General features: G+C 43.3%; 1 protein-coding gene and 1 long non-coding RNA gene across 8 annotated transcripts in view; one reads left to right on the top strand and one right to left on the bottom strand.

Moving 5' to 3' along the window:
- On the bottom strand, positions 1 to 19,195 carry CFAP206 (cilia and flagella associated protein 206). Of its 6 annotated transcripts, none has more exons than XM_077304806.1 (14): positions 19,032 to 19,174; positions 18,376 to 18,437; positions 16,048 to 16,156; positions 11,994 to 12,077; positions 11,590 to 11,680; positions 10,122 to 10,310; positions 9,702 to 9,860; positions 7,676 to 7,884; positions 6,794 to 6,913; positions 6,291 to 6,489; positions 5,150 to 5,290; positions 4,067 to 4,260; positions 2,788 to 2,928; positions 1 to 330 (listed from the first exon to the last, which is right to left on the bottom strand). In XM_077304806.1, the coding sequence occupies exons 3-14, from the start codon at positions 16,153 to 16,155 to the stop codon at positions 100 to 102; spliced, it is 1,866 nt and encodes a 621-aa protein (XP_077160921.1). In that variant the 5' UTR covers position 16,156; positions 18,376 to 18,437; positions 19,032 to 19,174; the 3' UTR covers positions 1 to 99. The 6 variants fall into 6 exon arrangements, with proteins under 6 accessions (XP_077160921.1, XP_077160920.1, XP_077160934.1 ...); XM_077304805.1 differs by having other exon boundaries at positions 16,048 to 16,161; XM_077304819.1 differs by lacking the exon at positions 19,032 to 19,174 and adding an exon at positions 18,764 to 18,971.
- The window catches only part of LOC143821254 (uncharacterized), a 9,770-nt gene continuing 9,437 nt past the window's right edge, over positions 19,155 to 19,487 (top strand). Inside the window, exon 1 of one of the 2 annotated variants that reach the window (XR_013225747.1) lies at positions 19,155 to 19,318. This is a non-coding gene — a long non-coding RNA (uncharacterized LOC143821254). The remainder of the gene's footprint in view (positions 19,319 to 19,487) is intronic. The other variant, XR_013225748.1, reaches the window with a different exon arrangement.

The raw sequence follows: 19,487 nt of genomic DNA on the forward strand, positions 1-19,487 counted from the left end.
TTGTAAGCCTATTACAAGGACTTTAATTATACTTGTATCACTGAAGAAGTGTTTTTTTTTAAATTTTCATTTCTTGAGAGACTTCACAACTTTTCTTTACTATGTTTCATCAACTGCTCTTGTTAAGTTCACTTTTGTCATGCGAGTAATTGGGGGAGTTCCTCCTCGAAGTCCAGCCAAGAAAATCTGTGGCCTTGGTACATTACTGCTGTTTTCATGCTTGGTCTGTGTGCTGGAGTCCTTCATCAGGTACACCTGAGCAGAGTTGTCTCTTCGCATATGACTAAGGTTAGTCTGCACAGAATGTGTTAACTTTTGGCGCAAGTTAGCCTGAAGACAGAAAACAAAGATATGGAAATAGTTACAGCTGCAGCCAGCAGTTAAAAAAGTATGAATTGTTTGTTTTTTAAACAATAAAATCACAGCTTATAGTGACCCTGCAGGGCTTTCAAGGCAAGAGATGCTCAGAGGTGGTTTGCCATTGCTTGCCTCTTTGTGACAACGCCAGACTTCCCATACAAATACAAACCAGGATTGACAAAAATAAGAGCCATGCTGGATCAGACCAATGGCTCATCTAGTCCAGCATCCTGTCTTATGAAGTGCCCAACAGTTCCTCTGGGCAGCCAACAATGGCATAGAGGCCAAGGCCTTTCCCTGATGTTCTCTCCTGGCTCTGGGATTCAGAGGGGTAGTGCCTCTGAAAGTGGAGGCTCCCCTCAGTTGTGATGGCTATGAATCTAATCCCCTTTTAAAGCTGTTTACTCCTGTGGCCATTACTACATCCTCTGGCAGTGAATTCCACATTTGAATTACACTCTCTGGCACAAAGGCAGCAGAGATGACATCGGGCAGTGGTTCTCAACCTTCCTAATGCTGCGACCCTTTAATACAGTTCCTCCTGTTGTGGTGACCCTCAACCATAAAATTATGCAAGTGTTCTTTCACAGAAATTAAACCAAAACTGACCAATGGCGTGAAGATCCATTGTTCATGATTGTATATAAATGGTTTCTTTTCCAGGGTTTCTCAGTTCAGTTTTGCCTCTCGTCCCACCGAGCTGCGCCACCACCTGGAGCGCCTGGCAGGAGGCTGCACTGCGCTGGAGGCACTGCTGGAGCAGCTGGCAGCCAAGCATGGGCACCTGCAGGAGGAGCAGCAACAGTGGCAGCGCCACTCACGGCCAAGCTGCTCGCCCTGCCGCAACCCCTGTGAAAGGATCGTTCGAGCCCCAAAGGGGTCCCAACCCCCAGGTTGAGAACCACTGTTCTAGGATAAGGTACCTAAGGAGAAAATAATAGCAGCCTTACGCAAATCCATCTGGAATTGGACAAGACAAGAAAGGGATTAAGAGAGCAAAGGGAGGGGTGGTGCTGGGCTTGATTCCAGGGATAAGAACAATGTCAGAAAAGACAGAGGAGACTAGGACTGCAAGCTAGACTGAGCAAAGCTAAGAAAGTGCACAGAAGGAAGAAATAAAAACTTACTAAGAATTTAAAGGAGGTATTGCCTGGGGCTATGTAAGGTTACTACACTGATTCAATTTTTGGTTCATGGCTTACACCACAAACCAACCCTGAGCTGACAGGCCAGTTTGTGAGCCATTTAAAGTTTAAATCCCTGCTTTCTGCTCCCTAGTGCTTTTTGCAGGGAGCAGAAAGCAGTGGTTTAAATAGCACTGAGCCACTTATACCAACAGCTGAACAACAGGGGTTTAAATCAGTGGTCCCCAACCTTTCCATCACCGGGTACCGGTCAATGCTTGACAATTTTACTGAGGCCCGGGGGGGGGGGTAGTCTTTTGCGGAGGGACGTCACCGCCACCTGAGCACCTGCTCCACTTGCTTTCCCGCCGGCGCCCCTGACTTCCTGTTGCCTGCTGGGGGGTGTTGCCAGCAGCAGCTGCGCAGTGACACGCCAAGGGGGAGTCCCAGCCATGGCAGCCACTGGAGAGCACCAAAGGTGAGATGGCAGCAGAGTGGCAGGGCAGCCCCTGAGGCAGCAGCTGGGCAGGAAGATGAGGAGGAGCCATGGCCTGGTACCAACTGATCCATGGACTGGTACTGGTCCCAGGACCGGGGGTTGGGGACCACTGGTTTAAATGACTCATGGCCATTTAAACCCATTTTCTGCTCTTCAAAAACCACCACAAACTGCATCAAAATGTGTGGAAGTTCATGGTGGCTCTCCAGAAACAGCTTCACAAATCCCGAACCGGCCAAAATTAATGACAAATGCTTTTGCCCATCCTCAAAGAACACTGAATCTGGTAAATGTCTGCTGACTATGGAAGTAATTTATGATGTCCCACGGACTCCAGGAGGGCCACAATCCACGTTTTATAGTAAAACTGATCATATTATGAGAATAAAAATTAATATTGGCTGCGAAGGGGGAGAAAGTTATTAAAGCCTCCTCTCTCTGGAAAATGAAGGTTCCAAGCAGGAGAGCTGGGGGCACTGTGAGTTCAGGAAATAACTAAGCATGGTGGATGGTAGGATGATCACAGCTAAGCTTTGAAATAAAAAAAGGAGGTAGCAAAATGTAAAGGGACATTTACAAGGCATAGCCAAGACCATTGCTGAACAGACTACTTCTAATGAAACAGAATTGCAAGGATAGGCATTCTAGAATTTTAGGGGGAATCCAGCACTACATTAAATCATGTTCCACGCTGCCATTTACATTCTTGCTGATGACTGTGGAGAAAGTTTCTTTCTGCAGCGTAAAAAAGGTGACACCATGGAGAAAACTTTACATAAGCTCTCAAGGAATGTAAACACGAACCAGTTTGATGGCTTTTCTCCTCAGTTCCCATTCATTCCACTCATAATCCTTTACAATAGTTGGTGGCAAGATGTGTGTGTCGGTCTGAGTACTGCTGTCACATTTTGTGATGGGTTTCAAACTTTTGTCTTTGCTTTTGATCTGAAACAAAACAGGTATTACATGAGGGGTGCCCACAAGGATTCTCAGTGTAACTTCCTTCCCTTCCTCACCTTATGGGAAAACCCAGTCCTCCACTTACAAAGGTCTGAGGTCACGAAGGATTTTAAGGGTCAAAAATAGCACTTTGTATTGAACATGGAAACAAATATTTAAACAAGCAAATATTTTGAAAGAGGTGTTATATGTATCAATCAGAATGCTGAGTCAGTAATTAGCTGCTGCATTTTGGAACAAATGCTGTTATTTTCAAGCACCCTTTTATAGAACATGTTACAATAGGCTGCTTGTTTACAAAGAGTGGGCAGGATAACTCAACTTAGATTTTAAGAAACATACATTGTGTACGGCTTTTTTGTTTTGTTCTCATCAAGGATTTCTGAATAAAATTAGAAGGTAAGAGGAATTAGCAACACTAATTTAGTAGGATTCCACACTCATTTGCTGTGATACTCCTGAGTGATGATGTAATCCGTTCAGTTGTGTCTGACCCTCGGCAATTCAACAGGAAAGTTTCCACCACGCATCTCTGTCAATGACCGCTGCTTTCAGTTGGTTCATGGTCATCCCTGTGTCGGCTTTGTATTGAGCCAACGGATCCTCTGGCAACCACGTTTCCTTTTGCTGCTGACCATACCGAGCATTAATGATTTTTCTAACGAGTTTGATTGCATGTGTCCTAAGTGAGCTTTAGCCATAATATCTTCCCTTCTAATGACATAGTTGGTTTGCTCGTCTCTAAAACTGTCTTGTTGGTAACTTTGGCTGTCCATGGTGTTCGCGGCATCCGTCTTCAACACCATCATTCAAAAGCTTCTATTTCCCTTCTTCTTTCTTTAGGGTCCAGCTTTTGCATCCATAGCTTGTTATGTTGACTAGCCAGCATTTTGTATTAAGGCTGATATCTTTACTGCTAGATATGTTTAATCAAAACATAAGCCATTCTGGGTGTTTGCTGCTAGTCCATAGTGGTCTAGTAAGATGAACAGAATTACCAAAGCACTAAAAATCCCTTCACTAGGAAATATAGTTGAGATATTTGGCTTCCCATTGTTGGTACTATGGGTGCCTGGCAAACAGTTGCATGGAAGTGTCTCCAAAGAACAAATGTGATCAATACCTGAGAATAAGGGGCCAAAGACTCAAATTGCTGATGAAGTTCAAGCAGCTGTATAAGCTCTGGGCTTTCCTTTGCTTTGTCTCCAATCATCTTAATATATTTATCTGGATTTTGGGAAAAACTATATGCAGCTTCCTTGGAACAAAAGGTGTAATACTTCTCCTTATGCTTCAGAATCCCCAAAGAAGGATTTCCTAACAAATAAAAAACACAAAAACAATGTGTGTGTGTATATATATCCAAGCACACATGTAATTGCCTTATGATTCTCTTGATCCCAATTAAACCATTTACTTTAAAGTTTACCCTTTTGAAAAGTCAATCAACTTCACACTATCAAACCCCCTCCCCATTTTTATAAGCCAAATAAGAGAACAGCATCAACCTTATCTTCCATAGTGCAAATTAGAAGAGGAAAAAGTCACACTATGAAATGTTTATATTCTACCTTCTTTTTTAATGTACAAATGTAAGTTTATGCTCTGAAACTTCAGTTCCAAACACTGCTACTAATGTACTATTTTTTTAAATTATCCCACAAAGCCATATGTTATAGTGGGCAATTGTAGATATACAGTGGAGCCTCTGGCATCCTAATATGCAAAATACACCAGAAATCGAAGAGGTCAGGAATTCCTTTTTGCAACAGAAAGAATTGTGCTTGGGTTGGAAAAAATGCCAGAAGGTAATGCATAAGTCTAAAGAGTTCTTTAGTTCCCTGCTAATGCAAACGGGATCACGATTGAGAATTCTGTTGACATGCAAATTCAGTACATGCCTTTCAAGTAGTGAGACCTCTGCTGAGACCTAAAGAAGAAATGTTTCAGTAATAAGTCCTAAAAACAGAAACAAATTCAAAGATGAAGTTTTACAGGAAAATACTATACTATATTAACAAGTCATAATTTAAGGTAACAGGACTATATAATACTTAAGAGCCAAGATGTCAAACTTGACAGAATACTTTCTGTAATAATTTCAGTCTATATGTGGTGAGATTTTTAAAAAATGGCTTCCTTTATTCTGATATAAAGCCATAATGAAAGTTCTTAAAGCAAACAATTTTGAATAAAATTTGAATACCTGGGATAAGGAGGCCATCTTTCACAGCAAAACTGTAAGCACAAAATCCATGGTACTGAACTATCAGCTGGCTAAAATTAATTGTGTTTTCTGGAAATAGCCATTCTTCTGATGTGAAGTCAGAAACATTTACTTTGTCATCTGAAACAGAATATAATCCAAAGAAACATAAAAGCTGGAAACAGAATAACCAAGAAGAAAGTATTCACCTTGCCACAGATTTCAAGACAAGGGGGAAGATGAGTAAGCAATTGCCTATTAGGCTTTAGCAACCAGCACACTCTGCCACATCTGCTGTTTAGGAAAAGGAAATATCTTTATTTTATAATAAACTATTATCATAATCATAATATGTTTGGAGCACTTTGTTGAAAACAAAATTAACAATGATTTGGTTCAAACACTTATGAGGCTGATAATCTGACTTGCAGAGAAGCATTTGTACATGTTCATGTATATGGGCCTCCGTGTCAAGTGCCTAAGTCAGACTTTATCACTGTGTGCTTGGTGGAAAGGAGGGGTCCATTCCTGCTCTTCCACGAAAGAACGTACATTTGCTCAGTAATTAAAACAGAATCTAATTTTCTGCCCAGGCCTTACACTAATTTAAGATGAGGCAGAATAAAATTAGGGGAAGAGAAAAAGAGCAAGGGAAGGGAAAAGATACTCTGCCATGTTGCTTCTACAACATGATGGAAATAAAGTGTGAGTGAGGGCATGACTGCTAGTCTCCAGGTGAGGCATGGAGATCTCCCAGCGTTAGAACTGAAGTCCAAACTACAGAAATCAGTTCCATTGAAGAAAACAGCTGCTTTGGAGGGGAGGGGCCCCAGTTCCTTCCCTCTCCAGGAACCTCCATATCTTCAGGAATTTCCCAGTTCAGAGTTGGTAACTCTAATATACCCTGACTTCATAACTTTTTTCAAAATTAGCTATAAAACATTCATTTATAGCAAACATTTTGAAAAAAATTCTACTCAGAAAACCAGACAGGTGTTGCCTGATTATTATTCAGAGAATTAAAGACCTAGTAATTCATAGGACCCACATTTTCTGTTCAAAAATGAAGACAGCATAAATATTTTACAGACTTCATGGTGGCCATTTGATTTATACTAGATTTATTAAAATTTTTGAGTACCAGCTGATTTCTTTAACCTTTCTTCATCAGTCTTCACAGTTATGCCTTCAAGAAGAGACTCCATCACATCATCTGGAAAGATCACTGCATGAGAATCCAAGAACTGCTGGAGATTGACAGTCAAGTTATTGAGGAAACTGAGAACCAGTATCTCATCTTGAAAACTGGTCCAAAGGTTAGAAAGTGTGATAAAGATGGGCTAGAAAACAAACAAAAATATTAACTTTGCATTGCCATTATATCTGAAAAGTACATTGTCTGCTCATCAAAAACATTTACTTTTATGTGTACTGTACATGTGTACTGTACAGTGATTATAATTCCTACATAGTGAGATACTGTGATTTTTAAAAAATTGACTCAAATGTTAAATAATACTAATGAATTTTGGAAATGGTTTGGAAAAGAATGCTCCCTCTGCACACCAAAACAGAATACATACATGACCTTTTATAAATAAAAGTTTAATTTTCATTAAAGAGCATCATGTTTTAGAAGCTTACATAAACTTGAGATGTTGGCACAGCTGTTTTTGCCCGAACAACATCTTTTAATTGTTCCATCTGTGCTGCTAACTGCTTCTGCATCATTTCAACTTCTTGTGCACAAGTAATCACATCAGACTGAAAAGACAGCACACACAAAGCAGTGACTAATATCAGAAAGAAAATACAGTAGTCAAATGAATTTATGAAATCGCACACCCTAAAAGTTCCCTTTGAGAACTATGCTGCTACATTATCAGGAAAAGGTATTCTAGACTCTAGCAAAAAATTAGGTTTGGAATGGAGCATCTCTGTTCAGGCTTGCCTTTCAAATGCCACAAAATAGTTATGAAAGCTTGAGTACTGTACTGTACTGAATTACACAGAGCTCATTCTCAAGTAAATATGTTCAGAACTGCAGACTGAGAAGGAGGTCTAACTGGGATAATTTTGTCACGAACCAACTCAGTGACCACAGGGTAGCAGGGCAAGCAGCGGGTGCTTGTTTAAATTAAAGAAACAGATACAGCCAACAACTTAGCTAACTCCTCCTCTGTCACGGTCTTGTTTTAATTTATTTTACATATCATAAAATGAGCCTCCAAAGCTTCTGCAATCAGTATTGGGAAATTTATATATGTAATTGTTCATATGATCATATGATCTATAGCAATGTGCGATTTGATAATCTGAGCCTGTTTAGTACCCGTATGCTGCAATGATGCTGTTTCCCTACAATGCATGAAAACAGTTCAGTGTAGACTGGAAGTCTGTAAAGCAGATTACTAATGCTGAATCTCCCCACTTTGTGGAACCCAACATAGCTATTACTATCTAGAGGTACCTAGAAAGCACATATAGGCATTTCTAAAGAAGATGCAAAGCATATTAGAATCTCACCAGTATGACACACAGATATGCTTCGTGTTGCCTCACATTGTATAGCACTTCTTTTAACATTGTCAGTTTCAGTTCCATTTCAGCATTTAGGCTCTGGTGCATCATCTCAACCATGGCTGTGTATCGATATGCCAAGTCCTGGGAAGTCTGAAGCTCTATATCTATGTGGTGGCTGGCTGCTGGGATAGCTTCATTCAGAATAGCTGGCACTATGGACACAGATTTGATTGGAAACATATGGAGGAAGTACAGTATTTAATAATCACCCACAGGTATTTTCTCAGAGTCCAGTAGCACCTTTAAGACCACCAAAGATTTATTCAAGGCGTGAGCTTTCGAGTGCAAGCACTCTTCGTCAGACTGTGATCTTCTTACATGACAGGGAATATCACAGATGCTACTGGACTCTGATTTTATTGTGCTACTTCAGACCAACACGGCTACTCATTTGAAGGTATTTTTTCAGTTATTTCTGAGCCAGGGCTGGGATCCAAAGGCTACACACAGTCTTTCACATGTGCACAAAATCTTTTGAGAGATCTCTCTCTCTGCCGCCCTTTTATGACCTGAAAAGCGGTCCCCAAATATCAAAGTATCAGATAACGCAGCTGGAAGGAAAAATCAGTACAGTCCCTATATATGTGTAAAACGGTTTAGGTGCACATTCAGTTCATTTTAGATCCTGATTCGGATCTGTCACTCATACTACAGCCAGTGTCATGTAGCAGGGCACTGGACTAGGAACTCAGAGTACCCTAGTTCACAGAGTTGTTGTGAAGATTTATTTATTATATTTACATACCGCCCTCCCTGGAGACTTAGGGCGATTTACATAAAATGTAGAAAATACAAGAAATAATCCATAACATATAGATAACCAGAACATTAATACTATTAACACTGATAATTGCAACGATGGTAACAGTGCAAACAGGTCCAGGAGCAGAACGCATTGGTGGATTTCTTGGAGAGAGGGAGCAGGGGCCCTGCAGATGTTGTTGGTTACGCCTTGTCTCAGCCAAATACCTGGTGGAAGAGCTTCCTTTTGCAGGCCCTGCAGAACTGTTTTAGCTCCATCAGGACCCTGATCTCGTCCGGGAGCTCATTCCACCAGGTGGAGGCCAGGACAGAGAATGCTTTGGGCCTGGTCGAGGCCAGGCGGGCTTCTTTAGGGCCAGGGATAATTAGCTGGTAGGTGGTAGAGGTGCGAAGAGCTATTTGAGGGGCATAGACAGGGGGGTTGTCCCTCAGGTACACTGGGCCCTGACTGCGTATGACCTTAAACCAGAACCTTTATCCTGATCTGGAATTCACCTGGCAACCACTGTAGTTGGTAGAGAATGGGCCGGATGTGGGACCTCCATGGGGTTGTTGTGAGAATCCTGGCCGCTGCATTTTGGACCAGTTGTAGTTTTCAGGTCAAGGCTAGGGGCAAGCCTGCATAGAGCGAATTACAGAAGTCCAGTGTAGAGGTGACTGTCGCATGGATCACTGTGGCTAGGTGTTCCGGGGCCAGGTAGGGTGCTAGTACTTTGGCTTGGCAGAGATGGTAAAATGTCAGCCACGCTACCTTTGCGACCTGGGCTTCCATTGTGAGGGAAGCATCCAGAATCGTGCCCAGGTTCCTAGCGAAGTCAGCTGTAGAGAGCTGCACACCATCCAGGGTGGGCAGACACGCTTCCTCACATGGGCCCTTCCTACCCAGCCACAGGACCTCCGTCTTTGAAGGATTGAGTTTCAGACGACTCTGCTTGAGCTATCTCATCACTGTTTCCAGAACTTTAGTTCAGAACTTTAGTACAGCTACTGTTTGGAGATATTCAATAAATATAGTTATTCTGCTGACTGAAAACAAAAGAATGCATTGTTTGGAAAAACCAAATTAAATGTATTGCCAAGTGATTTAGACTGAGTTCTTATAAAACTGTGATCAGCAGCAAACATTTTTATAGTGTCTTAAATACTTAGTGTAGACATATCTCTAATTTTAATATGCACAATATGGGTCCCTGATTTAGGTACCTACAATCATCAATGCCTTCTCCTCCCTTCCCACAGTCCTTGTTGAATAATCGAATTCCTGTCACGATCATAGTGAGTTCTTTCAACTGCCGCTCTTTTTCCTTCTTATTGAGAGAGAGGAAAGCAGCAAGTTCTGTCTGAGGAAACACACTTTGCAGAGCAGCTGGAAAATATTAAAAGTGTAGACTGTCATGTCAAAAAATTAACCATAGGAATATCAGTAAAATTGCCTGAAGGTAGACTGTTGAAAACTTGTTGGGGATCAGACTACCATTTGTTCACTTTTTCCATGCCTATTTATTTTGTATACTATAAGGCCACTGAGTGAATAGGGCTAGCTGGTACCTCTCTAGGACCCATTCTCCAATGTATTAGGAACCATTTTAGCAGAACTCATCATGGCATATTTTAAAGTTTTACTAACCAGTTGCCTCTCTAATGACCTTGATGTCTGTTGGGGATCCAAGGCCTGATCGCAACAGCACATAGCTGACAATCTTTCGATAAACACTTTCCAATTCTTCTCGTGTTCGAGCACGATTATCTGTAATTTCTCTGCTTACAGGAGCAAGCCTGGATTCCAGAATGCGATGCTGTTCATTAATCAGCTCAACTATAAGATATAAGATGCAATTAATGTTTTTGTTCAACCTGTAGACAGCCACATAAACATCTAGATTTTACTGGAGTAGATTGAATTTTCTAGGATTGAGACCTGCAGCTGTAAACTGCTTCTAATTTGAGTTACATCTATTCATAGAATGTGAAGATTTTTGGCTTAGCCAATTTTAAATGTTTATAATTTATTTTATAACATCTGTACAAAATCTTATATATTTCTGAAGGGTTCAATGGAGCTAATAGCAAGAGATCAAATCATCTTTAACCTGCTCCTAGTGGAGCGGATTAAATAATTCAGTAAAGGCCCCCAAGGCGGGCCCTGTCTGTGATGAGGAAGGGTGCCCATAGGCCCCTTCCCCCAGACTGACAATCAGACTGGCAATTGGTCCCTTGTCGCCGGACTGGCTAATCGGGAGGCGCGAAACCATTTCTTCGCCGCCACTCCACCTGGCCGGTCGCTGCCTCTCGGCGTGCCCTGCTTCCGCCTCGCCGCCCGGGCCTGCCGCCTCGCCTCGCCGCCAACGCCCACAGCTACTTCGTGTTTCACGCCTCACTCCATGCCGGTCTGCAAGGCCCTTCACTGGGCTCTGGGTGGAAGCTGGGAGAACGGAGTGCTTTGCACCTGGCCCATGCATGCAGCTGCCATGCATGCACGTTTGCGTCCCCACTGGGAGTGCAAACGCGCATGCAGGGCAAGCCTGTGCATGTGCAAAACTGCCATGCGTGCACATTTGCGGCCCCATTGGGCGCAAACGTGCATGCACGAGGGCCCGGATCACCCTCCCCCCATCCGTTGGCAGCGGTCCGCAATTCAAAAAAGGTTGCGGACCGCTGTTCTAGAGGGCAGACCTTACACAAAAAAGGGCCAAATTACTACTGAGGGGGCAGAGAAATAAAACAGGAGAGAACAAAGAATATTGGGCAGATCAAAGGTGCTCATAAATTCAGATAAGATTAATGATTACCTGCTGATTATTCCTGGTCATTAGCAATGAAGTGTATATAGCCTATTGTTATTTTTTTAAATACACCCATCCAGAATTACAAAACAATTTAGATAAACTAACTCTTGGCCAAGTTTCAAGGATTTGGGGAACTGATAATTCAATTTACAAGCCTTTTTCTGTTGCTACCTTCATGCTCACTTAAAATTCTATTATTTGGCCTTTCTGTTCCATGCACGTTGCACTGCCCGCATACTTTTGAAACAAGAATGGATGCAAGAAGCACACAATATTCATATTCAATATTCATATTCAACCATTGATTACCTCGATTTGTATAGTTCATATCAAAATAAACTTGCATCTTAATAGTGTCCAATGAAGGATTTCTTGTGTCAAGCAGTCTTGCAATACACAGCTAAAAAGAGAAAGTATTGAAGTGAGATGTTCTTTCAAGTCTCTTAGCAAGTAGGTGACACCTTAATTTGGGATGCACATGAACACTGTGCTTAAGAGTGGACCTCTGCATGGAATCACCCCAAATTGATCCACTGTCATAGAGGTGCAAGGCAAAAAATTCCCTCAGAATAGACACACATGTCCCATGGCAATTCTTCCCAAGAATTGGTTAAAATCAAGCCAGTTGCTCAATATATTTTTTTATTCTGTTACTATCTTAATGCATTTATAGATATAGAAATAAAAGTTGTCAAAAATAATAAGGGAATTACCTTAATAAGTTTCTGTACATCAGCCTTTGTAAGAGTCCTGTCTACATTAAATTCATTCCTTGGGTCCAACACAACAGCTTTCACCTACAAATCAACAAGAGATCTTTTGGAATTCAACAATATCATAAACAGTCTTTTCCGTCTAGCATTTCCACTCAACATTTGTTCTAAAATAAATCTTACTCCTAAATTTTATTGCAGAATTATGCAGCTTATAAACCACAATTGCTCCATGTTTTCCCCCTAAAAAGTATTTCTCAATTCAAATGGATAGGAATATACCCATCTAAATATACTTAGTTGGAAATTTCATTCAATTCAAAGGTATTTAAGATCTCTGTGCATGTGTTTAATATTATTCTATAAATGGCTGAATTTGTGATAAAGGATGCATACAGCAATCATCATCATGCTAAATAAACTAATGGCAGAACCATTATATGGGAGAAAAACACGGTATAATGCTTTTCTTGCTCTCTATCCTGGTCTCTTATAAAACTTTCAGTTGCTTGGGAAATTGTGGCAATTTCCCCCCTCTACATTCCAAAATTCGAATGCAACTGTACGTTTGATGAAAAATTAATATCTCACATGTAGGGGACCTCAAAATATTCAGTATTGGGTCTATTTTTATCAAATTAGGACTAGGTCAATACAAGTGTTCCCACAAAGTTTTATCCAGAACTCCTCTGTCATCCAGGATGATGGGTTTAGGAAGGTCCTGACATTCATTCCTATCAGCTGCTCTGTGTCAGCTTGATTGGGGTGGTTTGGCTATCGTACTTTTAGATCTGTTAGCCACATTTGATGTAGTCAACCACAAGCTGTTAGCCTACCACCTCGCCAGAGTGGCGATCCAGAGAACAGCCTTACAGTGGCTGGTCTCCTTTCTCCAGAACCAGACACAAAGGGTGGTTGTGGTAGAAGTGTTATCTTGCCCCTTTGTGCTCCCATGTGGGGTCCCACAGGAGACAATATGCTTTTCAACATCTATATGTGCCCTCTGGCACAGCTGGTCAGAGTTTTGGGATGGGGTGTCACCAATATGCAGATGACACCCAGCTTTATCTCCTGATGTACAGCAGGCCAGACTCTCCCCTGGAAACATTTGCCAGTTTTTTTTTTAAGGAGTTTCTGGATGGCTCAGGCAGAGTTACCAGAAACTCAACCCCTCTAAAATGAAGGTCCTGTGGCTGAGTAAAAGGGGGCAGGACCAGAAAGTGTGCATCCCCTCCCAAGACAGGTTGCTTGTGGCTGTGCCAGCTGCCAGATCACTATAGTCCAGGTGGCATTTTTCCATCTGCGCTAGGCCAGGCTACTAGAACCCTATATGTTCCCAGACTATTTGGCCAGTTATCCATACAAACGGTCACCTCCAGACTAGACTTCTGTAACTCGTTCTATGTGGGCCTTCCCTTGGCTTGACCCGGAAATGACAGTTGATGCAAAATGTGGCTTCTAGGGTTCTCACTAGATCAACTTGGAAGACCCACATCCAGCTGGTGCTGAGGAAGCTGCATTGACTACCAATTAAGTTGAAGGTTTTGGTTCTTGCCTTTAAGGCCATCCACAGTCTGGGTCCTGCATATCTGACGGACTGCTTGTCTCTTTATGCTCCTTGCAGGGCTCTTCGCTCTGAATCGGCTGGTGGTCCATGGTCTCCAGGAGACACACCTGGCCTCGACCACAGCCCGACCCTTCTCCATCTTGGCCCTAAGTTGGTGGAATGAGCTCCCATAAGAGCTGAGGGCCCTGACAGTTCTGCAGGGCCTGCAAGATGGAACTCTTCCCCCAGGCATTTGGTTGAGGCCATGTTAAGGAAGATCTCGGTCCCTCCACTAGAGGCCCCCAGAGGTCCTCCATATTCCAGACCATCTAGGCAGGGGAGGTCTCTCCCGGGGGTTGGTGGGTAGTTGTGTACTGGGCCTGGACTTGATGAGGTGGGATGGAATATATGGGACCGCCTATTACTGCATTTTATTGTTTTATAGGTTTTTATGTAAACTGCCACGAGCCAGCTTCTTTGAAGGGAGAGAGGGAGGTAGGCAGGGAGGAAACTGTGTTTTTCTTCCCTTTTCACAGCCACCAGAAGCCATGTTTGGAGAACTCTGAATGCTGGATTGGACTATGCAGAACTTGAAACTGGCTCAGTTAGTGGTGGTAGTATATCCCATAGTTACCTGATCAGGAATAGGAATTTATTGATCAGAATGTAGTGGATTTACAAATGAATCACCATCTTCTCTGAAGACTTACAATAACCTAGTATCTTTATTTAGTGTATGTTCTGCAGCCCAGTTATACAAAGTGCAATTTTATGCTCTGCTTTTCTCATGCAATTTACTGTTCTGCAATCAGATGCAAAGATATTAACTTTAAAATGTATATTCTATAAGTTCAGGATAGCTCACAACATTTTTATAAAATGTACAACAATAGAATTAACAGGAGTAATCAAACCAGATAAAAACAATTTCTGAAAACCTATAACTGTTGTTCATTGATGTCTTTTGTGCAGACTGGCGACTGAAGACTTTTTCCTAGCTTAAAAACTCCAAAGAGGGATGTCCTGTCTGGCAGGAACTGCACGTCTGTGGTTTTCCTGCCAACTGCATCACATGATCTGAGGATGGGATGCCCCCTTCCCTCAGCCACTGCAAACTCACAGTAGCAACACAGATGGGACTGGTGACTTAACTATCACTATCAAAAGCAAATTTACACGTGAGAGCTTATAGTGAGGTAGGAAGTAAGGAATGTGTATCTGCACAGAAAACATCTGTGAATGACAATTACAAGTAAGTACAATCCAGTTTTCATTTTCTGTTTTACTGGGCAGTTCCACACTGGGACATTAGCAAGCTGCATTATCTTAGGAGGAATAGCCCCTGCAGCACTGCCTTCCCAAAGTTAGCCTACTTTCTTGACTGAAGGTCAAGGGCACGGTGTTTTACAAATATATTTTCTGTCACCCAGGTAACCTCTCTGCAGATCTGCATTAGTGAAACCTTTCTGTAAAAAGTGGCAGATGAGACCTGCATCCGACTGGAGTGTGCCTTGATGTCAAATGGGCAGGGCAATCATGCAGTTCTATAGGAGGCTTGTATGGTAGAGACGACCTAACATGAAATGGATTGGGAGGATGCTGCTCTACTCTTCCTAGGCCCCCAGGACCAAATGAAGAGTGCCTTAGATTTTCTGAATTGCTTCATTTTATGCAAATAATAAAGGAGTGTTCTCTGAATATCTTAAGTTCTTTCTCAGCCCTAGAGCTGGGATTGGGAAACAAGAAAGGCAAAACAATTTCTAGGGCCTTATGAAACTTAGGTACAACTATAGGGAGAAACTCAAAGCTGGGGTGAAACATAACTCACTCAGAAAAAAAACTTAAGAATGGAGCATCGATCCTCAAAGCAGCCAGTTCCCCCATCCGACTTGCTGAGGTCACCACTACAAGTAAGGCTACCTTCACAGAAAGGAAGGTTAAAGCACAGAACACCAAAAGCTCAAATGGAGCCCTCATAAGGACAGCTAACACCACAGAGAGGGATCACAATAGGACATCCAAGACGTGGGTGGAAACATGTTAAGCAGTTCCTTAAAGAACTGTCTAGAAAGTTTATGGGCAAAGATCCTCAGAACCTATGATGCAGTCAGTGGGAAAACCAGCACAGTTCCTGCTGGGCAGGATGTCTCTCTTTGGAGTTTTTATGCAAGGAAAAAGAGTCCCGTGGCTGGCCTGTGCAAGCGCAGTGCTAATATGGGTCTGCACAGTAAGATGGAAGATGAAACAACAGTTTTTGCATACTCTCCTAAAGGAAGGCTGAGAAGTATATTTTTGTACCTTCTCCGGAAGGGGAATAGCAACTGAAAAGGACTGAGGCCTGCACTTGATGTACAAATGCACAGCCATGTGGGTGCATACATGTAGCCAACAATCCCTCACTGGACAATTTCCTAAGAGACGTTGTTTTAAAGCTACAGGAGTGAAATTAACACAGCTACAAGACAATTTCAACTCAACCAACTAGTACAATATCTACTTTGCTCTTACCATAAAAGCCACCAGAGTTTCTGATACAGTTTGACCCTTCATGGCACATTCTTGTCCTATTTCACGAATGATGTTCTTGATGACATTTTCAGCTTGAGAATGACTCATTCTGTACTATCAATAGACAATGGATGGGTTATTTCTTACAATACAATGTCACATTCACTGGAAATCTTTTATAAACAACCTGGTCAGGCAGCAGGGGGGAGCAGCAGCCATTAGGAAAGTTGATAAAGAATATCCAAGAAGCCGTTGTTTCACATGTGAAAGATATCTTTTCAAATAAATCAAATTATGGCTCAGTGCTCTCCCAGTGAAGTTCCTAAGATCAAATATGCTAAATCATATATCAGTGGTCCGCAACCTTCCGGTTGCCACAGACCGCAGCTCCGGAGTGGCGGGAGAGGGCAGCCCGGGGCCCCGCACACGCGCGGCAGCCCCAGCACAAACGCGCATGCGCGGCAGTCCACGCATGCGGGTTTGCGCCGCCGCCATGCCGGCGACCGCGGCTCCCTCTCCCGGCCCCTCCGGGCCACCAAAGCGGCTCGGCAAGCTTCTCTTCCCCCCCCCCCTCCTGAAACAAGAAGCTTGCCGGGCCGCAAGCTAATCGGCCGCTTCGGCGCCGATTTGCTGGTGGCCTGGCGACCTTCTCGCTTCGGGGGGGGGGGCGGGAAGAGGGAGCTGCGGCCCGGCACCAAGGGCCGGGCCGCGGCCCGCGGGTTGGGGACCACTGTCATATATGACTCACAGTAAAAAAGCAGCTTCCATTAGTGCAGTTAATGGGTCAATTCCTCCCAGCCCCAAGGCAAAGGTTTTAGTTCTCAAACATTATTTTTTAACCAACATTCCATTTACTTAGCAACCTTACTATGTCTCCTCGCTTTCATACATCTTATGAAAATCTTACATACAGTCTAATTAGAAATCCTGTATTCTTGTGTTATCGCTCATGGTAAAGAAGTAGCAGTGGTGTTTTTCTTTATAACATATGCATGCATCCAGAAGAGTTAGAAAAGTTGCAACTTTAACTGACAGACAAAATATCATATCTATTATGAATATGGCAGACACAGGTAGCCTGAAGAAACAAGGCAGCCATATAAAAACTCTCTACAGAGCACGTAATAAGCATACCAGTAGTAGTTGACCATGAAACTAAGGCCTTACAATTTTCCAGCATCCTCATATAGTAGTAGGATTGGTAAGGTTGGGCTGGTAATAAAAATATAGATAACCACTTCTTGATGTCAATACATGTACAAAACAAGACATTTTATGGGATTTCCCATAATCTGAATCTGTAATGAACTGGATTCATTGTTATGAAATGTGGGGATTCCTCAAAGGCACTGAAGGACAGATTATGTTTTCTAAAATTCAGATCTCCATTATTAAGACTGCGGGTCCAGTGATCACAGACTCCAAGTCTTCAGAACAGCTCTTTTTATTTAGCAACTCCAGCAACAGACTACATCTACTGAACAGAGAAAAACTCGCAAACTCATGCACTTTTATACCTTTCAGGCAGCCAGCTGCTGCCTCTGATTGGCTCTAAGCAGAGCCAATCTAGCGGAACAATCCGAGCAATCCAATTGGCCCTTAAGCAGAGCAATCTGACTGCCCCCTAAGGGGAGCAATCGGACTGGCTCTAGCAGAGCAATCAGGTTCCTTTGATTGGCTAGTTCCTTGGCTGGCAGAAGCCCTCTTTAGCATCAGTGTCCAAATGCCCACAGACATTACATCCATGACTGACAATATTGAGGAATCACATTCCCCCAGCTGTAAAAATATGAACATTTGAAAGGCTTGTGTCTGCTAGAAAGATTTATTGGGAGACAGGTGGGTTTGCCAACATCCAGGTGGTGGTTGGAGGTCTCTTGCTATTACAAATGATCTCCATGTGACAGAAACAAGTTTATCTGTAGAAAAACTTCTGCTCCAAAAAGTGGGCTTTATGGTATTATACCCCACTGAAGTCTCTCCCCTCTCCAAACCCCACCCTCCTCAAGCTTCACCCCCAAAATCTCCAGGTACTTCTCAATTTAGAGCTGGCAATCTACGTGGGAGTGATGATAATGGATAAATGATAGTGATTTGGAAATACTACTGGGAGAGATATGTTAAAGCACAAAATGAGAAGATTAAGTTATTATTCAGGGAGCACCGCTACACTATAGATCACATGAGTGCTTAGATGTGAGGAGAGGATGATAGCAGCTAAAACTGTCACTGTGGATTAAGAGTTACTATGAGGTGCAGCAGCAAGGTTTCCAGGGTAGCATAAACTCGATAAGAATTTTGGATCCAGCACTGAGGTACTGTGTATACCTGTTTCACTCTTCCAAAAGCCTGCCTGGCGGGATGCAACTTTCCTTTGGAAATCCCAGGCACTATATCAAAATGGTGAAATAAAATTTAGTCGCCAGATAATGCACACCCCCTCCATTCTTTCCTACATGCAACCCTTCTCCTTGCTCAATTCCATGAATACATGATGCTGCCTTATAACAAGTCAGGCCATTGGTCTGACAAGATCATTATTGTGTACTTTGACTGATGGGAGCATTACTCACCACCCATCAGCTTATAAACCAACCGCAGTGGTGTTACACAGCAGTACTTGCTCACGTTAAAAGTGCACTTAAACATTGTTGAGGAAGAAACCCTCTCTCGAGGGGCCTTACAAAAGTTAAATTTTGAATACAGGCACACACACAACGGCTAATAGGTACTGTGGAAAGATTTAGAAACCCCGATCTCTGTTCTGGGGAAGACTCCCGTCGTTTCCTGTGGCAGGGCTCCTTTCCTTCCCAATCCCAGCCACACGGCACGTTCAAAAAGTGCAGCTTCTCCACCTTGGAGGCGGTAGTGAACAGAAAGGTGGGAAATGGGAATACTTCTGAAGACCCGACGGCGGCCCACCTCAGTCTCCTGGCACCCCCCCCCCCCGACCTCCCCTCCACCCCCGGGAACTGGGACTTCACCTGCCCCTCCGTCACACGCGGCGCCCCCTGGGAGCTTCCGGCAGCCGTTTCTAGTTCCCGGGGGTTTCCGTTGAACAGAGAGAAGCGCTCGAGCCGTCCACGAACAATCGGCGTTTCTATGGAGACTGCCCGCGCGACGCAAGCGAGCGTTGCTCGGCACGGGAGGAGGGAGGCTGCTGAGGAGCGGCTCTCGGCCGCGACTGCGACTGCCTATAGAGAAGGAACGTTAGGGAACGCCGCTCCCGCCTCTCCGCGCTGTTTCGCCTTTAGACGCCTCTGTCTGGACGGTGGGTTTGCGGAGGCTGCACGCTCAGAGGAAGGCGAAGATGACACAGGCAGAGAGACAAGTGTCTGTGCTGTTGCATTTCTCGCAGGGCACCGACTTAAGAGATGCCGTGGTCTGCGAGTCAAATACTTAAGAGTCAAGTGTGTAGCCGTGTTGGTCTGAAGTAGCAC

Source organism: Paroedura picta, chromosome 1, assembly GCF_049243985.1.
Source record: "Paroedura picta isolate Pp20150507F chromosome 1, Ppicta_v3.0, whole genome shotgun sequence".
NCBI lineage: Eukaryota > Metazoa > Chordata > Lepidosauria > Squamata > Gekkonidae > Paroedura > Paroedura picta.